We start from the raw sequence: 24,104 nt of genomic DNA, 5'->3' as shown, positions 1-24,104 counted from the left end.
GTCGTGTGCAGTCGTGGTGACCTTTCTGATTATTGCCTCCAGTTTCTTTTTACACTGGGAGTTCATATATGTGCCTGATGTTTTGATAAATAAGCAGAGTTTCTGCAGGAAAAAATGTGTTTAACAAAAATAAACCAAACTCATTTTCAAGCTATTTAATCTATTCGGTTATAAGAGGTGATACTGAGGTATAGAGAATCCAAACTGAATCCAAGTCAGACCTTTAAGTGTGACAGTGTTTGTGCACGATTGATTGAAAACTGATAAATCCACATATCTGTCAATAATTAGCACACAGTAAAACTTTATTACAAACAGATGAAAGACCACAAAGCTCCTGGTTGTGGCCTTCGTGACTGTTGCCCAACACAGAAATCACATGTTGCTTCTGAGCTATACAGTAACCGCTTTGTCAGGATCCAGTCGTGCCCTTTTAAAAATGCTCCTGACATTTGTCAAGTGATATGCAAGAAGTGACATTTGCCTTTACAATCGAGGGAGAATCAATCTCAATAAAAAATGTATTTGATCACATTAAATAAACATTTTTTAATTTAATTTTTATTTTATTTTATTTTATTTTATTTTATTTTATTTTATTTTATTTTATTTTATTTTATTTTATTTTATTTTATTTTATTTTATTTTATTTTATTTTATTTTATTTTATTTTATTTTATTTTATTTTATTTTATTTTATTTTATTTTATTATTTAATATTTGAAAAAAAAAGTGGATGAGGAGGAATACATCCAGGTGTAATACATACAAAAAACAAGACATTCCCTGTTTCCACCAGGGGGTGCTGTGATTTTAAGTCATAATTTATGTGAATTTGATTTTTGTGAAGATCGGTCAAAGGGAAACCTAGGGGCTGCGTTCCAGGGGGTGCTGTTGAGCCATTTTGCCATGCCCATTTAAAATAACTCAAAAACAATCATACAAAAATATCCGTAGGCCTTGAATTTCCTGCAAAGTTTCATGATTTTTTGAGCATATCTAGGCCATGAAAAGGGAAATAATAATAATAGTAAAAATCCTTCCAATTTCAATAGGGCCTCCCACCGTTCAGTGCTCGGGCCCTAATAAATTATTTTATTTGTATAGAGTGGTATTTACGACCTGTAAGCACAGGTGGATGAGAGATCCTGGTACGGCAGCAGTACGAGATGGGGTCATGCGTATCTGCTGCTACAGCTGCTATTGTTTATTGAGGTGTAGGGTGTCACTGTGTTGTATTGTAACACAATACAAGTCAACAAGTCGCTAGATTAATCTAATATTTATTTTTCATTCTGACGTGATTGTAAAGTAAGGAATGGTTAAATGGTTTTGTATTTATATAGCGTTTTCTAGTCTGATGATGACCACTCAAAGCTCTTTACAGTACAGCTTTACATTCACCCATTCACACACACACATTCATACAGTGCATCTATTAGCAGCATATTGTTGTTCTACAAGGGGCAATTCAGGGTTCAGCATCTTGCCCAAGGACACTTCGGCATGCAGATGGGGAAGACTGGGGATCTAACTGCCGACCTTCAGGTTGGAGGACGACCGCTCTACCCCTCAGCCACAGCCGCCCACAAGGAGTGGACAACTATGTGAAGCTTTTCTGAGATCTTTCCTTTTTGTGGTGAAATTCTTGTGTAGTCTCACCTCATCTAGCCTCCACACAGTCAAAGTAACGAGGTGGAGAAGGTAAAACAAGTCTTTGTGGATTTTCAGCTTGTAATATAATAAATTCAAGGGTTGTTGGCTGACTTCACTGTTCGAAATGGAGCCTGATCTTATAACGAGATCAAACCCTATCAAGGTTTCTGTCGGGTAAGAAAACGTCTCAAATGTAATAATCTGATTTATATGTCTTAAAAAGTCCTAAAATGCATTAAAATATTGCGCACTTGGTCTGAAATATGTGTAGGTAGATCTTAATTATGTTAACAATACTTCTACCTCACTTTGATATGATTTTTTAAAAAGTGTTTTGGCTACATGCATAGTAAGTAGTTGTTCTCTACTAGACTGATTTCACCTTATCACTCAGATATCCCTTCATATCTGTCGTACTTGACATAGGTCTTAAATTTCATTCATTATGGTCTGAAAAGGATCTTAACTTCAACTTGTTAAAACCTGCAGAAACTTTTTGTGTGTGTGTATGTGTGTGTGTGTGCCGGCAAATTAATCTAGTTGTGTGAGCGAGTCCAGGTCAGCCAGCCTTGTTTCTGGTGTATCTTGATTTGTATGAGTCCATATAAGACAGTTTGGAGGCACTGCAGAGACTAAGTGTGGGTCAGCATTGGTCGCAGTGATCCTGTTCTCGTTTTCCTTCTGTAACAACTCGTCTTTTCTTTTTTGTGAAGTAAAGACACAGACGAGAGGCTCAGAGTGTGAACCCGATTAAAGAATGCTCTGTTATGTGGAGGAGGCTTCGGGTCTTAATTAAAGGGCCGAGTGTGTGTGACTCAGCAGTTTGTGGTATTACCTTCGAAGCTCAATTTCCATCACTGTGAGCCTCAACTCAGTCCAACATGTGCATTAACACATCTCGTATCTACCCTGTGTGTGTGTGTGTGTGTGTGTGTTTGTGTTTGTGTGTGTGTTTGTGTGTGTACGTGTGTGTGTGTGTGTGTGTGTGTGTGTGTGCGTGTGTGTGCGTGTGTGTGTGTGCGTGTGTGTGTCCAGACACTCTAGTCTCCTCACAGACACAGATGCTTGGCCTCTCACTAGAAAGACTGAGTTTCAGTTTCAGTCTGAGCTGGGACTTTGCTGAATGTCTGCTCACATTTCACAACCTGTGAGCAAGAATCGTAACCACGTCCAGTATGTCAACACTTGCTTCCACCACATGTTTCATCTTGATCCCTCTTTGCATTCCTCAGACATCACGGTTAGTCCGAGAACTCAAAACACAGCTTGTGATGATCACAATCAAACTTTATTCTGATGTGTCCTCACAGGGAAAGTGGGTTAAAAACAGATCTTCACTGTCAGGTGTATTGAGTGCAGCAGGAGGTTGAGTAAGGTGACAGTGATGTGCAGAGACTAAGGAGACACAATGTTCTTTCATCTGAAGGTCTTCTCAAGGACATTTTCACTTTATACATTCAGTAGATCTGTGATTTCAATGCATAACCAGATAAGCACAATTCCATAGATTTAGTTTGCTCTTGTCTATTGAATTTGTCTTTTTTTTTAAATAAATGATGCCTATTATCATGGAATTATTGTCACCTAATTTAGGCTCTTTTTCATCAAGAAGATTTATTTTACAGTCCAGTGTTGAACTCATCTTCCCTTTACAGTGTGGTGGAATGTTGGTGCCTCTGTGTGGTGAAATGTGGGGTTACACACCCCCAGGGAAAGAAAACGTCATACATTCATAATACTCAGCATTTTAAATTGAGTGGGGGTGTAAAATCTGTCTTTGCATTGACTTTGATAAAAAAAAGCATATTAGCAGAGATATTATACACTTCTAACACTGAAATGTTAGAATAGCTCTACTAGTAACATTACATTAGTGGCACTAATGTATGCTGCTCTACTGAAATTGCAATTGAGAGATCCATGGTCTCATTGTAAGTTCCCCTCCACATTTATCTGTTCTGTTTCTGACAGCAGAAAAAAAAGTATTCTATATATTGTCATGAATTAGATTTTAGTCTGTCTGAAAAATGTGAATATTTTGCAGCCAACATATCAAACTGTACCTTTGGTGAGAGTGCCGGTAAAACTGTGATATGTGCTGTGTTCCTAAGAAGCCAGCAGGTAGTGCTGCTGTCCAACCAAAGACCTGGAGACACGTTGACAGTAGTTAACCAGCAGGTACTGGAGTATTAAGATACAGTTCACTGAGCAGATACTTAATCTACTTATATCCAGAAAATGTGTCGTTGATAAATGTTTATTACAGAGCTCAGATTCATACATAAAGAGAGGAGCTGTGAGATTCAATATAGATGCAGCCACAACAATGTCATCACATTTGCATGGACACACCACCGTTACAGGTTTGAGGAAAATATTCAGAGAGTAACTATGGCACATTTTGTTCATTTTAACTGTGAATTGTCCGAGTCGGGGGACAATTCTGTTTTAAAATGATTCCTGTGTTAAGTCAACGAGGAAGACGTGATTGAAGTTGAAGATCTTGACCTTATCAAAATATAAAAATGCACCATTAGGTTAAAATACACCATCATGCAATATTTAGGTTTTACACATAATCACAATAACCGATGACAATTATATACAAGTGGATACAACTTCCAGACCTTTAAGAAAAATCCATGCTGTGAATGAAGCCAAAGTTTGGCCCAGAGAGTTCAGAGACAATATAAGCACATTCCAAAATTCAATAAATGTGTGATGAAAATGTGTGTGTGTGCTCCTCAGTTTCAGCCTTGCTTTCTGAGAGCTGCGATGAGGTCCTGCAGCGGCTTGGTGTCTTCCAGCTCGAGCAGCGCGTGCTGCTGGCAGAAGAGCGTGAGGTGTGTGAAGAGTGTGTTGAGGTGCCCCTGCAGACCCAGAGCAACTGTCTCTCTGTAGTGGGACCAGTAAATGTGGGACAGGCTCCTGAATAACAGCAGAAACACCTTCTGGACCAGAAAGATAAAACCTGTTGGAAACGCTGAACCTGGGAAAAGAGGGGAAGAGACAAAAAGGTATCGCTGAAACTGGAACATGATGTGAAGTCATTCAACACGAGACGATGTCAATGCAGTTTCACCTGTTTTTGTGGGGAACACATCTTCATCAGTGAGGAGGTCCTGAATGTAAGACATGGCATAGTCAAAGTAAAGCGGAGCCGAGCACTTCAGCTTCCGGCCGTGGTCATCGGTCCAGACATAAATCCTGATAACACCAACACACAGAGTCATTGGGGAGAACCATCTAACTTTAATAGTAAACATTTAGTAATGGTCATAAGTATTGGAGGTTCTCTCAAACAAAATGTGATCAGGTAAGATTCGATTTGTTGTCAGAAGAAAAATGTGCTCATAGCTAAAAACACAACCCTCCAGCAGGAATCAAGGATTAAAGTGAAGACACTGCTCCTGGATCACATGATGATAGCTGAGTAAACTCCGTTATGAAGACTGAGAGATGTGGTTCAAAGGTGTGGCTGAAGCTCAAGTCTTTTTTTAATTACTACTGCTGTGGGTGGGGCTGCCGCCTCACAGCAGGACGGTTTGAATCCTGGTTCAGCTGAGCTCTTTCTGTGTGGAGTTTACATGTTCTCCCTGTGTCTGCGTCATTTTCTCCAGGTACTTCAGTCCAAAGACATGCAGATTGTTGTTAGGTTGATTGGAGACTTTAACTTGACCATAGCTGTGAATGTGAGAGTGAATGGTTGTGTGTCTCTGAGCGTTGGCCCTGTGATACACTGATGACATCGCCTCACGCCCAATGTCGGCTGGGATTAGCTCCAGCTCACCCTATGATTCTCAAAGAATGATCAGTATAGTTAATGAATGGATGGATGTTTAAAAAGGTGAAAAATTAACAGCCACTCTCGTCGTTTAGGTTAAACATACCAGTAGAAGTGTTTCTCAAAATATCACCACCCCTGGATTAAAATGCATTAAAGCCGATGATAAAAACAGCACCATGGTCTTTAATGTCACAGCCATTAGCTGAGTTGTAGTAGAAGAGCTGCACGAGATGTTTCAGAATTAAAGGGCAAATTCACCCAAGTCATGAAGGCTTTGACACTTTCACTTGCTCTGTGAAATGTCTAAAACAATTTTTTTACATCGGCTGTGCATAGATTACATTTGTGAAACACAAGTATCAGAAGCTGTAATTAAAAGTATTCATCATCAATTCAGTTTTACAAAGACAACTTCCTGGTTTATCCAGTCCCCTCTGTCATTTGTTGCTCTAAGATCTCTGGGTGGAGCTTGGCACATAAATCATGTTTTTTGTTTTCTTGGAATTTGGGTGGATTTACCATTCAACTAAGTGCTGTGCCATATTTCTGAAATAACATACATGTTGCCAGGTCCACACGCAGTAGGGCAGGTGGTGGGCGTGCAGAATTCGGACAGCGCACTGGAGAACAGGTTTATGTGCTTGAAAAATGCCACCGCTGAAAGAAAACCAGAGGAAGTCAAATTACACATGGTGGATAATCCTATTTCTGTCTGTTTGCAGTGTGTGTGGAAGGATAAGCAGCAGAGCAAAGAATGGCTTTTACTCACTGTTGCTGGCGAGCCACTCGGCCTTGTCTACGCCTGGCGGCAGAGCCGTGAGGACCAACATGTCTGTGCGTGTGATCTGCTGGCACACATGCTCCTGCTGCAGATACGGACGCTCCTCCAGATTATTGTTATTAATTCCCCTTGGGAGGACAGTGCAGAGGTAATGAAGCAGAGAGGAGGACGGAGGGACAGAAAATATTGCTGTGTAAAACAATCGATAGGTCGGACGATTAATTACTCCTGCTGCAGTCAGTAGATAACACCTTTTATAGTCTGTGATGCGCTCTCGTCTGTCCTGCCCTCTGTGGCTGGAACACACACACACACACACACACACACACACACACACACACACACACACACACACACACACACACACACACACACACACACACACACACACACACACACACACACACACACACACACACACACACACACACACACACACACACACACACACACACACACACACACACACACACACACACACACACTGTTACTGAAGCTACTGCAGTGGTCATTGCAAATGAAATGGAGGCGTAATGTTGGGAAACATCAGTGCTGAGGCCTGCAGCTCACAAAGCTACTGATAAGTTACAGGTAGTGTTATGTTATCAGTGGTGCTAACTACGGAGAGTGAGTGTGCGGAATGAATCCTGTTTGTGTATGGAAAGTTTACTGGAAAGTCAAACTTGGCAGCATGATTTGACTTCATGCAAAACAGGAAGGCCTCTGACACAGGTACTGAGCTCTGTGTCTGTTTTTCAACACGCTGCACGGGATCGAAGAGAACATATGAAAGTGCCGCTGGAATAAAGCAGCTGCCAGGTTCAGTTTTCATACGTCCACACATGCGGCAGCTGAGCGTTTACTCAGTGTGACCTTGCCTGCTGTGATAAGGGAAACACTGTGCTCTCTATGAGGCCTCACTCCCCCCCCGGTGTGAATGTGTGTGTGATGACAGAGCAGGGAGATTTTGTTTTAATTTTCCAAACAGCAGCTCTTTGTCCAAAGTAAAGGTCAGAAGAGGTAGAGAGGGAGGAATAGAGAAGAATGTAAACATTAACCGTGACAAGCTTCTCTAATGTCCACAGGAACTTCTTTTGTTAACATCCTGTTCTGCTCCGGCTCCATGTTATTAACTCGGTCATCGCCTCTTGGCTACTAGTTGTCTGCACGCAAAACAACACAGTGAACCTGGAGCTACACAACACACATGTGGTGTTTGTATGTAAACATGTTCCTCTGTGACCCTGCTCTCCTGCTCCCAGCCGCCTGTTTACCTTTACCTCTGCGCTGGGGGTGAGATAAACAGCCCCCCCCCTCCAGTGCACTCGCTCTGAAGTAAAAGTGCGTTTTTCACATAGTGTTTTCTCGTCTGGCTTCAAACTGCTTCTCAGTGTGTGTGTGTTCCCGCTGCTGAAGGAATCCACCTCCACTGATGCCATCAGACAAATATGTAACTCTCTCTCTCTCTCTCTCTCTCTCTCTCTCTCTCTCTCTCTCTCTCTCTCTCTCTCTCTCTCTCTCTCTCTCTCTCTCTCTCTCTCTCTCTCTCTCTCTCTCTCTCTCTCTCTCTCTCTCTCTCTCTCTCTCTCTCTCTCTCTCTCTCTCTCTCTCTCTCTCTCTCTCTCTCTCTCTCTCTCTCTCTCTCTCTCTCTCTCTCTCTCTCTCTCTCTCTCTCTCTCTCTCTCTCTCTCTCTCTCTCTCTCTCTCTCTCTCTCTCTCTCTCTCTCTCTCCCCCCTTTATCTGGAGAACATTCCTCAGTAAACCATGTGCAGCAAGATTTGTACTCGTGTTTTTTTCAACAATATCCAGCTAGGGTTAGGGTTATGACTATATCTTTCTTTTTAAATGTTAGTTTTTGTTCTTTAAGAATAAAGGAGTACAAGTGGTTTTAAAAAAAGTTGATGCAAAACACTTACAGGAAACTGAAACATGAAGAAGATAGTTAACTCACTGTTTGTCATTGCTGATGTCAGAAGGCTGGAGAGTCTTGCAGTCTGCCTCCGTCGCCGAGGGGTAACTATGGCAACCCCCCATGGCGTAAAGCTAAGACCAGAGCAGTTGGTCAAGCCAGCCCCCCTTTTCCATCCCAATCATACTCATACACACTCACTTGCACACTTCTACACACTACAAGCAGCATCAGACAACCACCACAGTGCCAACACGACTATCTCTCAGCTCTCTAAACGGAGCCATTCAGCTGACAAACACAACTTCCCCTTTTAACACACACAACCAAAAAAAAAAGTTTTACGAAACACAAAGCGAGAAAAGTGCCGCAGGAGTTGAGGATCGTGAGCGGAAAGTGAAGCTGTGCAGCTGTCTGCGTCTCCTTCAGCTCCACAGATCCAGTGTCAGTGTGTATATGTCTCCTTTGTCTGGAGTCCCACACCCCACAGGCTCCTCCTCTCCCAGCTCCAAGCAGACAGGCTGGTTTCTCCACAACCCATTTAAGTACAGAACACAACTCCGCCTTCTTCCCTCTTTTCCACCCATGACACACACACACACACACACACAAACACACTTCTCCACATGTACTCACTCTACGCAGACACAGCAGGCAGGTGCAGATGGCAAACTAAGGGTGGCGTTTTGTTCGACATGGTAGAAGTTGGAAAGAGATTGTAAAGAGGGAGGAGGGCGAGAGGAAGAAGCAGAGGAGCAGCAGGTGTGTTCAGTGTCTGTAACAAACAGAGGAATGGGATGACATACATGGTGCATCGGAGTCAAAGAATGAAAACACACATCCAGCACAAAACGCACAATGATATATGGACATTGACTCACAGGCCGAAAAGTTTAGAACATGAAAAGTGTGTGAAGACAAAAGAAGAGGGGGTCTTCATCTCCCTCCCCCACTGTCACATGAACACACACTTCACTTCTGCCCTGCAGCACAGTGAGATGTACAGTATGTGTTGAGCAGGTTTCTGTTACAGCTGGAGGGGATGGTGTAACGTGGATTTTGTGTGGGGGTCACATGGGCAGGAGATGTACAGCGACAAGCGGGAAGCAACATAATCCACATACTCACCTGCCCCAAAGGTAAACATATTTAAAAGATCAAGTCCTGTCTTTGTGTTTTTTCTGTGTGTGTGCGTGTGTTTGTAGTGTGTGTGTGTTTGTAGTGTGTACGTTTTGGTTGTGTGTGAGTGTTCGTGTGTGTGTGTGTGTTTGTGTGTGAGAGAGAGAAACAATCACAGGCTCATGCTTAATTTTCGTCTTGACATTTATTAAGTTCATATCTGAATGTTCAAGCTAAATGGACAACAGGTAATAGACACATTACTCTCTAAATGAAAAATTAAATAAAATCACCAGCATCATTCCGCTTTGTGAACGAAGAGCATTGTACGACACAGCTGTCTTTCACTCCATTTCCCACACACACGCCAACCAGCACACTGATTTACGAAGCTAAATTAGGAGAGATTTAAACCAAAGTGTAAGTCACAGACAACGGGATGGAGCAACAGCTTAACACACATTGTACCACCAAAAAAGTTCTGGGCTTATATATAACACAGCATATTCCTATTGAGGGGAATGAGGCTAATGTGCAAATGCAATGGCACATAAAGATGACAGTATCGTACCTCATGTCATAATGCATAACATCCCACCGTACCTGTAGCTAGACTGCACACGCACCACACTCACCAGGTGAAGGAAACACACAATGCAACAAAAATACAAAAGGTAAGGGTCAGAAACAAAACTGGAGAGTGCACAAAACCCTGACGTAAAAAAACAGCCCTCTTTTTCTTCTAACCCTGACTTACAGCAGTGCTAATTCTCGATGCAGTTCCACTTCAAACAAGCGCTGAGCACATAAAGCGTTGTGATCTAAGATGAAACTTCAAAGTCTTTTTTACATGTGGCATCGTCTTCTCCCGCTGATAACCCCCATCACATGACTTTCAAAGAAAAAAACAAGAGGAAGGGATCAAACAGAGACGGCTTCAGATAAATCTAGACCTGTAAGACCCCTGCGAGAAAGAGGAGGCTACTTCACAGATATGAAAACCAGTTGTACACTGGCGGGAAGACACACTTTGGCAGAAAGCATTGAAGAGAAAATATATCTTAAGTATCTACATGATTCAAGCGTTCAAGTCAAACATTCCCACCAGGGAATAATATGGTGGTTAGCCAAACCACTAAATACAAACCAAAAGTGCTTCTTTGAAAAAGGTGCTTTTAAAATAAATACAACAATCTACGTGTATCGTTCTGTGGCATTTACGCAACTAAAATCAACTCCTTCCCTGAGAAAGAGAGATGAGGGAAAGAGAAGGAAAAGCACGACATGTACAGCATTCGCAGACTTGAAGGATCAGTCTGGTTTATTTCAACTTGGGCCAAGCAACTTGATAGTTTCTGTTGGTTATGACTAGCCTGACTACAACTCGTCAGACAATTGGACAGATTCTAAACAATTCAATGGCGGAAGACAGCAAACAAGTAAACATGAATGTAGACAACACAGGATTTAAAATGTCTACTTTGAGTTGTTTTTTTTGAAATGCATTTAACACATCTGTTAGTATAAACACGATGAATTTTGGTGAGCAACACTGAATATAAACATCCGTTATTTGTTTAGGAGAAAACTCAGCAGGGCATCTTTGATCTGAAGTGTTTTTGTTTGTCAGGAAATTGTTTGTTCAGTTTATTATCACATTAGAAAAGAAAAGCTACAAATCCTCACATTAAAGATTTACAGTGTAGGATTTAGTGGCATCTGATGTTGAAGTTTTATATTGCGAAGTTAACAGATGGATGGCCAACATGAAAATGCTGTTTTTATAGCATCAAATAACTTAAAAGAACAATGAATAGTTACACATTCATCAGTGTGAATAAGTACCTAAAATGACAGAAAACTTCTTTGGAAAAAATGTATTTGGCCATTTGGTTTAGCCCATGTCCAATCTGCTAACATGGTGGATATGACCTATGTTGCATCCGTTCACCAACTGTAATTTCATCCATCTTTATATACAGTCATTGGGTCTGGCCTACTGTAAAAACATGGTGGTGCAACATGGTAGACTCTGTGGAAGGTTACAAACACACAATGTTTGTTAATTCCAGGTGTTTATGCACTATTTCTGCTGAAAGATCCTATAAATCCTACACACTGGACTTTTAAAAAGGAGCTTCAATTGGGCAGATAGTTCCTCTCAAATAAAGATTGGATTAAAGAACCAATTTTTTCGCTCTAGTTGTCAATAATCCTTCATTACATATGTAAAGAACGGTGTGCACAAAAAGTCAAAGTTGAAGCTGGACATTTTTCATACGGATTGTGATTAATTACTTTATGTTCATTTTCAATTTTCTGGTAGTTTGTTTCAAAGCTATGACTTAAAATCTCAAGACCCAAGTTGACAAAAAACAGAACTATCCTTTAGGTAAACAATATGGAAGACATACTGCAGACTCACATTCATGCTCGCACGCACACTTCTTAACCTCCATGTAGGAAGCATGTAGCAGAGGATCAGGAGCTGATGCTGGGCTAGTAACCGAAACACAGACATCATTATTGCCTCATTTCAACAGTACAACACACACATACGATACACACGTTGCAACCTGCAAAACAACCGCCTTCCCATACACTGGATTTATTCCAAAAATAGATATAATGTTTATATATATACTGTTTACATTTATATTACGATTACATGTTACCAAGAAGAGCCACAACCTAATACAGGTTCAAATTTCACAATATTACATTTAAACAGCTTTGAGGGTGATATGAATTGGTATGTGCACATCACTGTGTGTCATGGTCATTTGCACGTGCGTGTACGGCCATGTATACATGTGTATGCCACTGTCTGTGTGTGTGTGTGTGTGACACAGGTGTGCTTTCTTTATATCTGCATACCTCTCCTTAGACCTGAGAATGCACTCTTGTACCTTAGACAGAGCTCACACACACACACACACACACACACACACACACACACACACACACACACACACACACACACACACACACACACACACACACACACACACACACACACACACACACACACACACACACACACACACACACACACACACACACACACACACACACAGTGTAACTAAACTACCTAACTGAACAAAAAATAGAGAGAACTCCTGTTCCACATAAGAAAAGTAAAAAAATCTAATGAAATAGTTGAGAGAGAAATGTTCAGGTTGCAAGTTTGAACAAAAGCCAAATTATCACTCACACATTTCACTAATAAATCATCTGCCCGGCATGTACATCCAAATGCTCAAGACAAAATGGCAGCTAGCTTTGCAAGCATCTTGGCTTCTGTAATCTTGGCTGACAATTTAAATACAATTTATTTACTAAAGTGTAAACAATTAAATGCTTTTCTAGAAAAATGCACTGGGCTGTGGTTTAATGCCCTGAAAATCTGAAGGTGAATTTAATCATTAATCTTAATCCAAATGTCAGACTGAGTTGTTTGTTTTCTTAAGATTTGAGGGCCACAGCTGGCGCTCACACACCTAGTGTCACCTCTCTTGCTCACAGAATCCAAGAGGGCGTCACTTTCCAAGGTTCAATGTAAAAATTTGATCTAGAAATCTTTCGTATGTAACATAACGTGGCTATCGGCAAGATGAAATGCTCAGAACACACACTCTCCTTTGACGTGGATCAGAGTTAATCGTGTCATGAAGTGCAGTAACAGCCCATGTGCAGATTTGTGCCATCCAACATACATACTGTTAAGGGCTGTTTGACATTAAGGATCTCCCATTCTTTGGACACAGACAGGGGTTTTGAAGAGATGCTAAAGGGGAGCAAAGGTGGCGTGGCCATGGCTGTATATTGAATGAAGCGGTGATAGGTGCTTTGTGTGTGTCCTTGTACCGTATCACTAGGCCGGTCCATTAGCAGAGGGCTGCGTCTCTCTGTAAGAAAACAGAGATTCAGAAATTATTGTTTTATCTGCTAAATATTTTCCACCAAGACATCTGCCATCACCCAAATACAAAATATGCAAATAGAATCAATGAAAGATTTGAAGAACTCAATATCTCTACATTCAGATCTCAGCAAAAAAAGGAAAACTACCTAAACTACAAAAATAGCCCATAACCAAGGCAAGACCTTTATAATATATTAATAAAGAAGCTTAAGAGGTCAAGTATCATAATATACCCATTTTTTAAGCTTAACCAGGGATTTGAGCATTTGTCAAGTGTGCTGATGTTACCAATTGAATCACACAGCCAAACACTTACTGTGTGACAGCGGCTGACTGGTTAGATGGACTGGCAGTTGTTGGGTTGGGACATTCTCCATTATTCTTTCCTTTTTCGTTGTCTTTATCATTGCCTGTCCCTGTGTCTTGCACTGTGAGCCCCTCTATTGGCACCTTAACCGCTTCACTGAAAGAAACAAACAAACAATGAACAAACTAGAATGACAGCCAGGGGATTGTCAACGCAATTAAAGTGTAGATCAAAGTGGCTGAAGTTCATCACAGTTGGTTTCAACTCAGTCCACACTGGTCCTAAACATGTCCAGTGCACACAGTAACCCATGGGTCCATTGTTCTGGTGTTGCCACCACACAACAGTGTGACTGCAAAGGAAAATATAGTTCCTCTCAAAATAAGATTAGGTGGCTATAGTGGCTATAGGGTTTTAGCTTTAATCTCATCATCATGAGGTTAGTGTTGATTGTATAATGTAATGACTATTGAATAGTAACATCATCTGCATATTAATTGATTCCCTATACGCCTTGTTTTTTGCTTTGCTTTTGTTTTCCCTTAAGTTTTCTCTGGAGTAGTGGAATCTCCGACAAAAGACAGAGAGCCTTGTTGTCTAAGAAGACAAAAGTTTGTTTATTTTCTTTTCAACGTTTTAATTTTCCATCCCATTCAGCATCCCACCGTGATGTTTCCTGCTAATCCTGATGGCCAGTCAGAGTGTAGGAGAGTTACAGGACTTAACAGGGTTTAATTGAGGCATGCTTAGGTGCACTGTTTGTTAGTAACTTGCTTATGTATTGATTTGTTAAGATGCTGATATGTTGGATTGCTAGTAGCTTTTGTTCATCGCATGCTATCTGACAAACTGTTAGTAGTGTGGGTTCTCTGAAAGATAACAAATCATATAAACTTCAGTCTCGTCAGTGTTTGGACTGAGACAAAAATCATCTGTCTCATTAAACTAAAGTGCATGATCTTACACTAATCTCAGTTTTTGATGTAACTGTACAAGTTAAGGGACCCTCTTTGATTTCTACAATGCTGAATCAACTGTTTCATGCTGGGCGTCATTGCTGTCATTTTTGAGGATATGGGATGAGCCTAGTATAGAACCTGCAAGTCACCAGCCTTAGGTTAGTACATTGTTTATGAATTAGACTTGGCCAGAATAATGGCACAAGCAATTGTTACTCCACATCCTGTTAAACACATCAAGCAAACAAAAACATGTGGCACATCTGTACTTGTGATGGCCTCTTAAATCCTTCATACAACTTCAGGAAAGCATTCCACACTCCAGAGTGAGAGACATACCGTCTGACTGCTGGTCTGAATACTCTGGAGTCAAGGGGAGATGAGAAAGGAGGGAACAGACAGGAGGAGGACGATATCAGAAGAAAAACAGGGAAGGTGGAAGTAAAACTGTGTGGGAAAACGTGTGGAAGGGAAAGGACGGTCTGTAAAAGCACATGAAAGTTCAATAGGAAATGGAGGGCACCAATTAGAAAGAGCTGCTACACGTGAGCTGCGTGAGCATGTGTACCTGCTGAAGACTGCCCTCTCATTTTTGGAATCCATGGTGAGCCGAATGGTCTCCTTGCCAGCACCAGTAGTGATGGTCTCTGTGGTGACCGTCTCACTGGAAGTAGACACAGTCTTGCCTTCTTCCTCGTCGCTGTCAGAACTGCTGGAGGAAGAGCTGTCTGACGCCACCAGTGGAGCTTTTCTCGCCACACACACACTCCACACACAAGCTGCAGGCAGATGGAAGAGGAAATCCTCTACTTTAAACATTGGATGAACGTTTGCTTCAAGGGAAAAGTGAAATGATCACAGAGCTAAGAGGAGCAGCAGATAAGAGCTGCCACATGCACATAGATTACCCAGCACACATGTGTCTCTATGGGCCATACTGTCACGTTACTGTTATCTCAGCACCAACCGAAACAAAAATAGGTTATAATCCTGAGCAAATGAAGCTGTTACGAAATAGTCACAACTCATTACGTTATGTGTATTTTATAAAATGTAATTGTGAGTAACATGAGACTCAGTATTTTCAAAACACAAAATGCATATTTATATCCATGTCATGCCTGTGTAGATGAGTAACATTCATCTGGGGACATGACATATGCACTTGAAAAGAAGCTCTAAATCAGTAGTGGAGAACAAAGGCATTAAATTACATATAATATTTTTTTCCCCAAAACTTTAAGACAATAGCCACACTGTGGAAACTTACGGTTCTGGTTTGTCTTGGTGTTTTCCGATCCGCTGAGCTCAGAGTCCACAGGAGAACTGCATCTAGGGCCTGTTTCAGAGCTGGGAATTTATAACAGATAAGAAAACTTGCTCAAACACAACACACATTTTTTTAATTTGAGGTGGAGTATTTTCATTATTGTGTGTCTATAGTTGTAATTTTACTGCTAGGTTTGAATGCAAACAGTTTTTCAGAGTTGTGATTAGCGATGCAGAGCAGTCAATTCATTTTCATGTCCAACATCAATGGGAGGAAAGAAAGACGCCAGTTCCACATAAGCTTTAGTATTAAGCTTGATATAGGCAAAGTGACTGATGTTATTTTAAAGTATTTTTCTTTTTCAGTTAAAAGTGTTGACTTCTTTTAATGTAGCAAAAACTATTATGCTTGGGCTTTTGTTCAAGCATAATCAGTTTAATCAGAAACAATCTTTACGTTGCTCACATGTTTAGACCATACCGAGACTCACCAACAGAAAGGCTGGAAGTCTGTAAACTTGGCCCACCCCTTCTCCTCTCCATCTGCGGCAGCTGGTTGAGAGAGTGGAGTGTCCCACGCTGCAAAGCCCACGCCTGCTGCAGGTGCCTTCGAGTTCACCTCCCCGAAGTCTGCTATCCAGCCAGTGCCTGCATATGAACCCAGTGCCATCTGCATGAGGTGCTTATACAAAACCTGTTTTAGTCCTGAGGACGTGGAGGACAGTTTGTACTTTACAATACAATATAACTTGTCTCACTCTTTGCTGTCTCAGTCTGGCCATGGCTTGAGAAAGGATCTGAGGCGTCTTTGGTCTCCTCTCCTTCCTCTTCCTCTGAGTCTGCTGCGCTGTCAGAGGCCTCAGTGCCAGAAGCTGATGTCCTGTCACAAGCCTTATTGTCTACTTGGCTCTGGGATGACTGTGACCCACCGAACCTTGAAGAAACAAAGAAAACATTTTAGTACGTTGATTACGCAAAGAAAAAGCAATTTAAAACAAATAATTCTAAACGCTGAGAGCATCTGCATCTCTGATTATGCGTCTACCTGTTTCGGGACTTTGTTTGCGTTGCATAGTTGATCTCTTTCTCCTCCCAGATGTCCTCTTCATCATCATCAAAGGGCTGAATCCTCTCCTTGGAACAGGCCTCAAACACAGCGGTATTAGCCTGCAAAGGACAGGTGGGATACTTCATGGTGCAAGGATTTAGCAGTGTGCATTAATATTGATGTAATGTTGTACAACAAATGTTAGGATGAAACCTGAATTAATCATTTTGTAAGCATCCAATTAAATCCCTGTAATGTAAAAAGTATGTACAATTCTATGTGAGATGTACAAGTAAGAAATTGTAAGTGTGTTTTGGTCAGTTTTTCTGTTAAAATGTCAGGAATACAACTATGTAGTACAAATGTGTGAATAAAGTGGAGAATGTAAGTAAACTCACACTGTCCTGGCCTGAATCGATGTTGATATTTATCTCAGCAATCCTGTCGAACGTCGCCCTGAAACAACATCAGAAACCACTTCATCATCTCACAATGACAAGATGACAGTGACACTCAGCACTCAGAAAGTGAATATCAGTTGATTTACCCAATGCTGTCATCATGATCAGTGAACTCCTCGTCATTGAAGCCAAACTGATCCACAAAGTTAGCAGTCATCTGCTGAATCTGGTAGTCTGAAAAGGCCTAAAATAATCATCACAAAGTTGGATTATCTGACGATAGCTGATAAATGAAGCCCCACTGTGTGTTTTTGTGTATTTTCTTTTGCACGTGTACCTGCTGGAGTGTCAGTTCTTTGGGGAACGGGCTCTCCATATCATCTTCTGAGGAAGGACGTGGGTTTCCCGTGCCAACCTAAATAGGGAAATTCCACCACAAATGTACTTAGGTTGTGTTTTTAAATTAGATTTCTATTATCTATCTTCATTTCAATAATCCAATCTAGACTCATAAAATCCAAATATTAATCTTTTATTAATTCCGTTTACAGTCTATGTTATATTCCCCTGGATACATGAGCATAAACCTATGAGTATTGTGCAGCCAGTCTTTTTCTGCAACAATATCTGGCCTCACAAGGGTAATTTAACGTGGTGGGAGCTGCTCCACTGGAGGCACCACCAAGCCTGAAGACAGACTTAGAAGATGTGCAAAGTGCAAGTGAAAAACTGTGGAAAGTATAAGACCAGAAACCTCTGAAGTGAAACAAACCACCTGGGGGAAAAATTTGCATTGAAGTTACATTTTAATTCTCTGCATGCTCAAAAAAAACCGCATGAAAACATTATTATTAATAATCCCGCAGGTTAGAGGATTCATTGTTTTTTATATTTAAGCAAAATTGGTATTCTAACTGTAATATCCTTAACCAAATCACCACTGAATTGAAATGGACTTTTTGAATCAGAGCCAAATAGTTTAGGGAAATCAGTGGTAATACCAAGTCCTAAATATAACATTTAAAGTTTTACATGTGTGTATGATTACAACCAGCTACTGTCAATATTCATCGGAGTTTACCAGGTCTATGGTGTTCTTCCTATTGGTCTCGGACAGGGTCTGGTCCACAAAGGTTTCCCAGCGTCCTCTGCAGTCCTCTGGCAGATCTACATCCAAAATCACAAGGACAGTGGCATTGAAAACACAATAAGACAGCTCAGGGATAAGTGCATCAAATTACCCTTATTGCTTTATTCTATTTCCTCTTTTTATCATCACTATCTTGCATGTATTCATATATGTTATATTTACTGTCCACACACACACACCTGTGATGAGGCTACTAATCTGTGTATGAACCGGGCCCTTCTCCAGGTTGTGCACCACTGTGTTGGCAATCCGGGTCAGATGCCCCATATACCCTCTTCTCATACCACCTTCTGATCTGGAAACAGAAGAAACACACTTTAGTGTAACACAAGTCTCTCTATTCCTAAAATCCACAGAATCATCATCTCAAAGCTCCTTACTGTATTTTATCATTGTCTTCCCAAGCCTGAAGAATCCTCTGGACAAGGTGGCAGTGATGAAACAACTTGTGAGGGAAAAACAAGGGGTCAATCGATTGTTTTAATTCAGAAAGAGCCACATCGGCCCATCCAGTAGATCAAATGCCACGTAAGCCTTGAGCTACAAACACAGACACCTACATGAGTCACCATTAAGTTATGTGCAGAGTTTTCAGGGGTGATTGAAGGTTCTGGAGTGGGGGTCGCAGTAAAAGCCTGCTCTTGTGATGCATCCTGATGAAGCCTGAATTTGTCCTGAGATCCCAAACCAGGCTGGAGTCTCATTTCGTGGGCACAGGGTCGGAGGATGGCTGCAACGCAGAGCTCCACTTGCAGGTGCAGGAAGTTGTTCCACGTGTACTTGAAGAACAAGTCCTGAAAAAAAAGCATCACATTTTCCAAAGGGACTTTAGAACATTTTCACAACACTGTAGTTTGAAATTGCTTTTGAAAGTGTATTTCTCATCTCACCAGAAGCAGGTCCATTGTATTAAGTCTGCAAAGTTCCTGTGCTACGACTGCATGGCTGGCAGAGCTGGTGTACAGCAGGGAGGCAACTAGTCTAGCTACATGCAGACGCGTGTTTCCCAGTGGTTCCTCCAGCACACCCATGCTGGTCAGTATAGGATGTCTCTAAACATGTTCAAAACACACAGACATGCTTACTAAAACTGTACACAGATGGCATATAGGGATTTAGGAAATAACAGTGTGAAGCTTGAGCAGAGTTTTGTCTTAAAGGTGTGATGACAGTGAAGCAAAAGGTATGGAAAATAATGATCTATCCAGCCAATCAAAAGACATAATAAAGCACTGGATATGGAAACACTGTTTGAATGTGTATGAGAATTGGTAAATGTGACTTGTACAAGAGAAGAAAACTCAATATAAATGCAGCCAAATAACCATTTACCTTAGGAGGCTCCAGAAGCAGTTGGTGGAAGTGTACCAGGTGTGGTTCAATGGCCAACAAGATGCTGCTGTTAACAGTGTAACTTCTCTCAAATCCCTGAGCATCCATTACACCATCCACCCTGTCAAACACATATCAAAACCAAAAATGGACACAATGTTTTTTTTAAATGGTCAAACAGGGGAGATGCGACCAACTTCACCTGGAGTAAATTAGGAAAAATAATGGAAGTCAGGGATCAAATTAAAAATAACATTTGTGATCCCTATGGAATTAAACTATTAACATTATTTATAAACTGTTTAAAACAACTTTCAAGTTTCCCACTCACACAGGCCTCCTGATTTCCAGCAATGTGAGAAGAACTTGAATCCCATTGACGATACAGCTCTCCGTCCTCTCTCCCGAGAACATATTCTGCAACAACTGCTCCACACACTCCTGCCTGCAGAAACAATGGAGTATACTGTCATCTCCACATCCTTTCATAGAGTGTGTTTGCATGTGATCGCAAATATGTCTGACTTACGACTCCAGCACAGACAGCAAAGGGTCAGGTTGTGAAATCTCTTGGAGCTGATTGGCCTGGTCTCTGCTCAGACGAATGATGTCGCACAGAGTCTGCGATGCATTGGACTGCCTCTGTGAGAGAAAGAAGAAAACACACGTCGGCATTCAGTCTCGTGGTCTGTCTCTTCACGGGTCTATGACTGATGGTGAAATTATATTTTATACCTCTTCATCTCTCTCAGGGTGAATAAGCTCTACAAGTCTCTCGGCCAACTTCTCTGCATTCAGCCACTGTAAAGAACAAAAGCTCACATTATAAATGCACAAAATATCAGTGTATAATCTGTAAAAGCATGAATCTGGGTCTGTTTCTCTCTTACAGTAAGAGTCTCGAGTCGAAGAGGGGGTGGCTCCACACAGCTGATGAGTCGTAGGAGCACATCCATCATGGCTGATGTATCAATATGCTTCAGGACCAGGGAAAGGAATCCCTCTTTCGTTCGCAGAAAATTAATCACCTAAACAAAGCAGAGGAAACACCATAACACAAAATACAACACTGGCATCCACACAATTAGTAGCATGCAACCTTGTTGTCAACAGTTCTCTTTGTAGAGGGGAAGAATATTATCCTGAATAAGTGTGATATTACTTTTTGAAGGACACATTGATAAAAGTCAGAAATGTCCCCATGAAAGTGCATATCAGTCAGTATGCTCTTTTAATTCTGCTCTGTCAGCGTTTTATACAGCCCAGACAGTTTGACTGTGCCTTTATAGCCATTAAGCTGCATGGTTGGTTCAAGTCTTCAGACAGACTGACCTTGACATCCTCAGGCCTCATCCTTGCCACCAACAGGGTGGAACCTGCTTTGTGTGTTGGAACGACTGCATTTTGCCATTTTAAGAGAGATAAAACTTAACCACCATGTTGGTTGGGAGAAATCCCCATTTAATCTTAATGTAATCACCCCTCAAACTTTATGACGTAAATCTCGACAGCACAAAAAAAGTAGCTGTCCTCTTCTCTGAGTGTGTGATAGTGTGTTTTGGTGTTACCTGCTCAGTTTTGCGTGTGATGAGGTTCCCAATTGTCTTGCTAAAGAAAGACGCCAGGAGGGGGTTAAGTGGGGAGGGCTGCTCCAGGAAGGCATACAGAGTTTCCAGCAGGGACTCCTCATTACCCAGCTTATCATTGATCACTCCCACATCACATGTCAACAGCTCACAAGCTATATTTGGATACCTGTAATAAAGTAACAGGGTGATTATTAAATAGGCAATTGAGTAGTTTTTCTATTTATTTCAATTGAGTTATTGTTGGTACAGTTAGATGATTGGATTAAGGACATTATGTTTCCACTACTGAGTCCACTTCAGATTTCAGCGCCACTTTAAAATGACGTAAAAAATATATAATAAAGTGAAGCCCCACAACTAATTTTTCCTGTATACAGTATACTGTACTTCATAAGAGTATTCTACCCAAGGACACCTACTTGAAACGCTGTGTCTCCTCTCCACCAGCAGGGGGCTCTGTAGTAATCATACAGACCAGCTCCTGCATGCACTGTTCCTGGCACAGGAACAGGAGAAGTCTACAAATCCGCAATGATGACAAAATACACACCAGTTATCACTAGCAGGACTGACTGTAGATGAAGTGTAATTATATGAATGTACTGTTGGAATTCTACAGCTCACAGTGAACCGACCTCCGGTTCTGAGCCTTGCACTCCTGCAGTACATCTTCCTCATCCATGAGCTCAGCAAGTGTAACATCCTCCTTGTCCAGTATGGCCTCCAGATGAGAAGATGTGTGCAGGTCAAACTTCCAAAACATGGCTGACGTCACCGGCACATACACTTAGCTGCTGAACAAGAGAGAATATGTGATGGAGATCAGTATCATGACTGTGCAGCATACAAGTGCAAGTTAACAAATTACACTATTTCTATCTTTGAGTCGAACAATTAATTGTGTGGTACCATGCACAATATGTATGTAAGCTCTTACATTTGAACAAGGATTGGTAGCCTCAGTCACGTCTTGCTAAATAGCCATCAAGCCACATCAATCAGCATTAGCAAATTCACACGATGAAGACACAAACAGCAGCTTCACTCATAGTTTAACACTGGTCACACGACACAAGGAGAGAATGTCTTCGACCTGGTAAATGAGACAAAAACAAAGCAAAACACGTGAGACAATCACTTCCAGGAATATTCGCTGTGTAATCCTCAGAGCCAGAGGAAGAGTTGAAGTCAGCAGAAGTGCAGAGACTCGGCTGGCAGAGCTCTCTGCAGTGCATGTGTAATTGAGTTTGTGCTGCACATCTGTACTACACTGACATTACCAAGCCTGCTTGGAGAATGGCCTCTCGGGTACAGATGCATTAGCAAATAATAACTGGGAGGGAGAATGATCAACACACAAAGTGGATCTCATGCAGAAAAACACTTAAGTGTGTGTGTGTGTGATATGTGTGTGTGTGTGTGTGTGATATGTGTGTAATACTTGAAATCGAAACAGCTGTGATGGCCAGTGCCTGAACACTGGAAGCAGAAGCTGTCACTGGACACTGCCTTTGAGGGAGAGACGTTCACATCACATCCAGCAGAACCACATTAAACCACAGCTATACTAGAGAATCAGTCTGAATAGAACTGCGAATGATTATGCATTAGTCCATTTGCTTTTACCAGTTTATTCTCATGGCATGTTTATCCAGATTGGGGATAAAGCCTGGCATGAAAATGGATATGATCTCTGAAGCTGCAAAGTCAGCAGTCACACACTACAGCATGTGGGTCAGTGATATTAGAATATAGGACAAGTAAGAGGGATATTCAACATCCTGTCCTATATTCTAAATCACAGTTTCACATGAAAACGATTCTAATGCACACTATAACATGACGGTCAATGCATCGTATTACAATGTGAAAGGAGGCTCGTCTCTAGACATCATTGAATTTGATTGAATAAAATGCACTCTCTCTGTTCACCCCCCCCCCCCTCCTTCAGCAATCATGCTAAAGCTAAACAAACAGGTGTTTTAAAGCTCACACTGTACTTTCAAGGTCTTGAGTGTCTCCTCATAAATACATGTGAATTTGAAATGTCCTACAAGAGCACAACAACAATGGGTCGGGCCTCTCCCGTCCTGAGATCAGCTGGTGGCGGTCACTGTTAGCCGTGTAGCAGGGGAACCGTTCCATCGGTGCTGGCCCGGGTTAATTAGCTTATCCGAGTTGTTATCATCATAGCCCCCCTCACGTTTAGTTAGCTTCACGGTACCGACCTCTGTCTGTCCCTGTTCCACCGCGGATTGTCTCTCACTCGGCTCGGCTGCACGTCGTCCACCGGCCCGCTAGCAAAACCCTCTCGCTCCCGCTGCTGTGACGTTACCGGAGTGATTCGGTAACCGGTGTTGGGGGGGGGGGGCGGTGTTTGGGTGTTAAGCTAGCACGGGTTAGTTATTTATCTACGGCGGGGCCACTGATGGTGGACAGGGACTATGTCCTCCCGAGCTGTCACCGCCCCTAGGTCACGTGTCCCGTTTGTTTTCCCCTCTCTCCTCCATGACCCCCCCCCCCCCCGCTGCCTCTTACCTCTTCTCCATCCCTGGGTCCGTCGTCATGTGCAGGCCGGATGTAAATACAACAATGTAACGGTCATATTTACACGTCAAAATGGCGGACACGACAAAACGTAATCAAAAGTTCGGGCTAAACGCTGCATGTGTTTATCTGTTGTATCGCCCCCCCCAGAAAACTGTTGTCTGGTTATTTAGCTTTTAAATATTCACATTCCTGAATGAAACACAACACACGTGTCCTCGTACCACATGAAACAGTTTGAGTTTGCGGTAATGAATGTGATTAAGTAAGAAACGCAATAGTTTCAGTATTGTCAGTATATTACTGCGGTCAAGCCAGCCGACA

At 41.7% G+C, this 24,104-nt stretch overlaps 2 protein-coding genes across 2 annotated transcripts; both read right to left on the bottom strand.

The window, feature by feature from the left end:
* Window positions 1–3,897: 3,897 nt before the first annotated feature.
* LOC133009111 (MOB kinase activator 2) lies at window positions 3,898–8,637 on the bottom strand. The gene is made up of 5 exons (XM_061076515.1): window positions 8,177–8,637; window positions 6,213–6,352; window positions 6,004–6,100; window positions 4,739–4,863; window positions 3,898–4,645 (listed from the first exon to the last, which is right to left on the bottom strand). The coding sequence occupies exons 1-5, from the start codon at window positions 8,257–8,259 to the stop codon at window positions 4,407–4,409; spliced, it is 684 nt and encodes a 227-aa protein (XP_060932498.1). The 5' UTR covers window positions 8,260–8,637; the 3' UTR covers window positions 3,898–4,406.
* Window positions 8,638–12,316: 3,679 nt separating this feature from the next.
* ppp6r2b (protein phosphatase 6, regulatory subunit 2b) lies at window positions 12,317–23,613 on the bottom strand. The gene is made up of 25 exons (XM_061076134.1): window positions 23,462–23,613; window positions 22,171–22,326; window positions 21,869–22,027; window positions 21,653–21,751; window positions 21,213–21,399; window positions 20,535–20,672; window positions 20,380–20,445; window positions 20,174–20,286; window positions 19,976–20,089; window positions 19,645–19,765; window positions 19,203–19,364; window positions 18,873–19,106; window positions 18,693–18,757; window positions 18,492–18,607; window positions 18,244–18,329; window positions 17,500–17,577; window positions 17,309–17,406; window positions 17,160–17,217; window positions 16,759–16,880; window positions 16,472–16,647; window positions 16,205–16,361; window positions 15,715–15,794; window positions 15,013–15,223; window positions 13,495–13,641; window positions 12,317–13,161 (listed from the first exon to the last, which is right to left on the bottom strand). Exons 3-25 carry the CDS (start codon window positions 21,994–21,996, stop codon window positions 13,128–13,130), a joined length of 2,790 nt encoding a protein of 929 aa, XP_060932117.1. The 5' UTR covers window positions 21,997–22,027; window positions 22,171–22,326; window positions 23,462–23,613; the 3' UTR covers window positions 12,317–13,127.
* Window positions 23,614–24,104: the final 491 nt, after the last annotated feature.

Source organism: Limanda limanda, chromosome 8, assembly GCF_963576545.1.
Source record: "Limanda limanda chromosome 8, fLimLim1.1, whole genome shotgun sequence".
NCBI classification, from domain to species: Eukaryota; Metazoa; Chordata; class Actinopteri; order Pleuronectiformes; family Pleuronectidae; genus Limanda; species Limanda limanda.
Note: the sequence above shows the minus strand (reverse complement) of the source record. Positions and strands in the feature narration are given on the sequence as shown.

Bases quoted from the DNA above. Each gene is read 5' to 3' on its own strand.
- LOC133009111 (XM_061076515.1), bottom strand. From the start codon at position 8,259: ATGGGGGGTTGCCATAGTTACCCCTCGGCGACGGAGGCAGACTGCAAG. The intron at 6,353-8,176 runs GTGAGTTAACTA...TGTCCTCCCAAG, and splicing joins GACATCAGCAATGACAAACA to GGGAATTAATAACAATAATC. The intron at 6,101-6,212 runs GTGAGTAAAAGC...GTTTTCTTTCAG, and splicing joins CGAGTGGCTCGCCAGCAACA to CGGTGGCATTTTTCAAGCAC.
- ppp6r2b (XM_061076134.1), bottom strand. From the start codon at position 21,996: ATGTTTTGGAAGTTTGACCTGCACACATCTTCTCATCTGGAGGCCATA. The intron at 21,400-21,652 runs GTAGGTGTCCTT...ACTTTATTACAG, and splicing joins GAGGAGACACAGCGTTTCAA to GTATCCAAATATAGCTTGTG. The intron at 20,446-20,534 runs GTAAGAGAGAAA...TGTTCTTTACAG, and splicing joins TTCGACTCGAGACTCTTACT to TGGCTGAATGCAGAGAAGTT.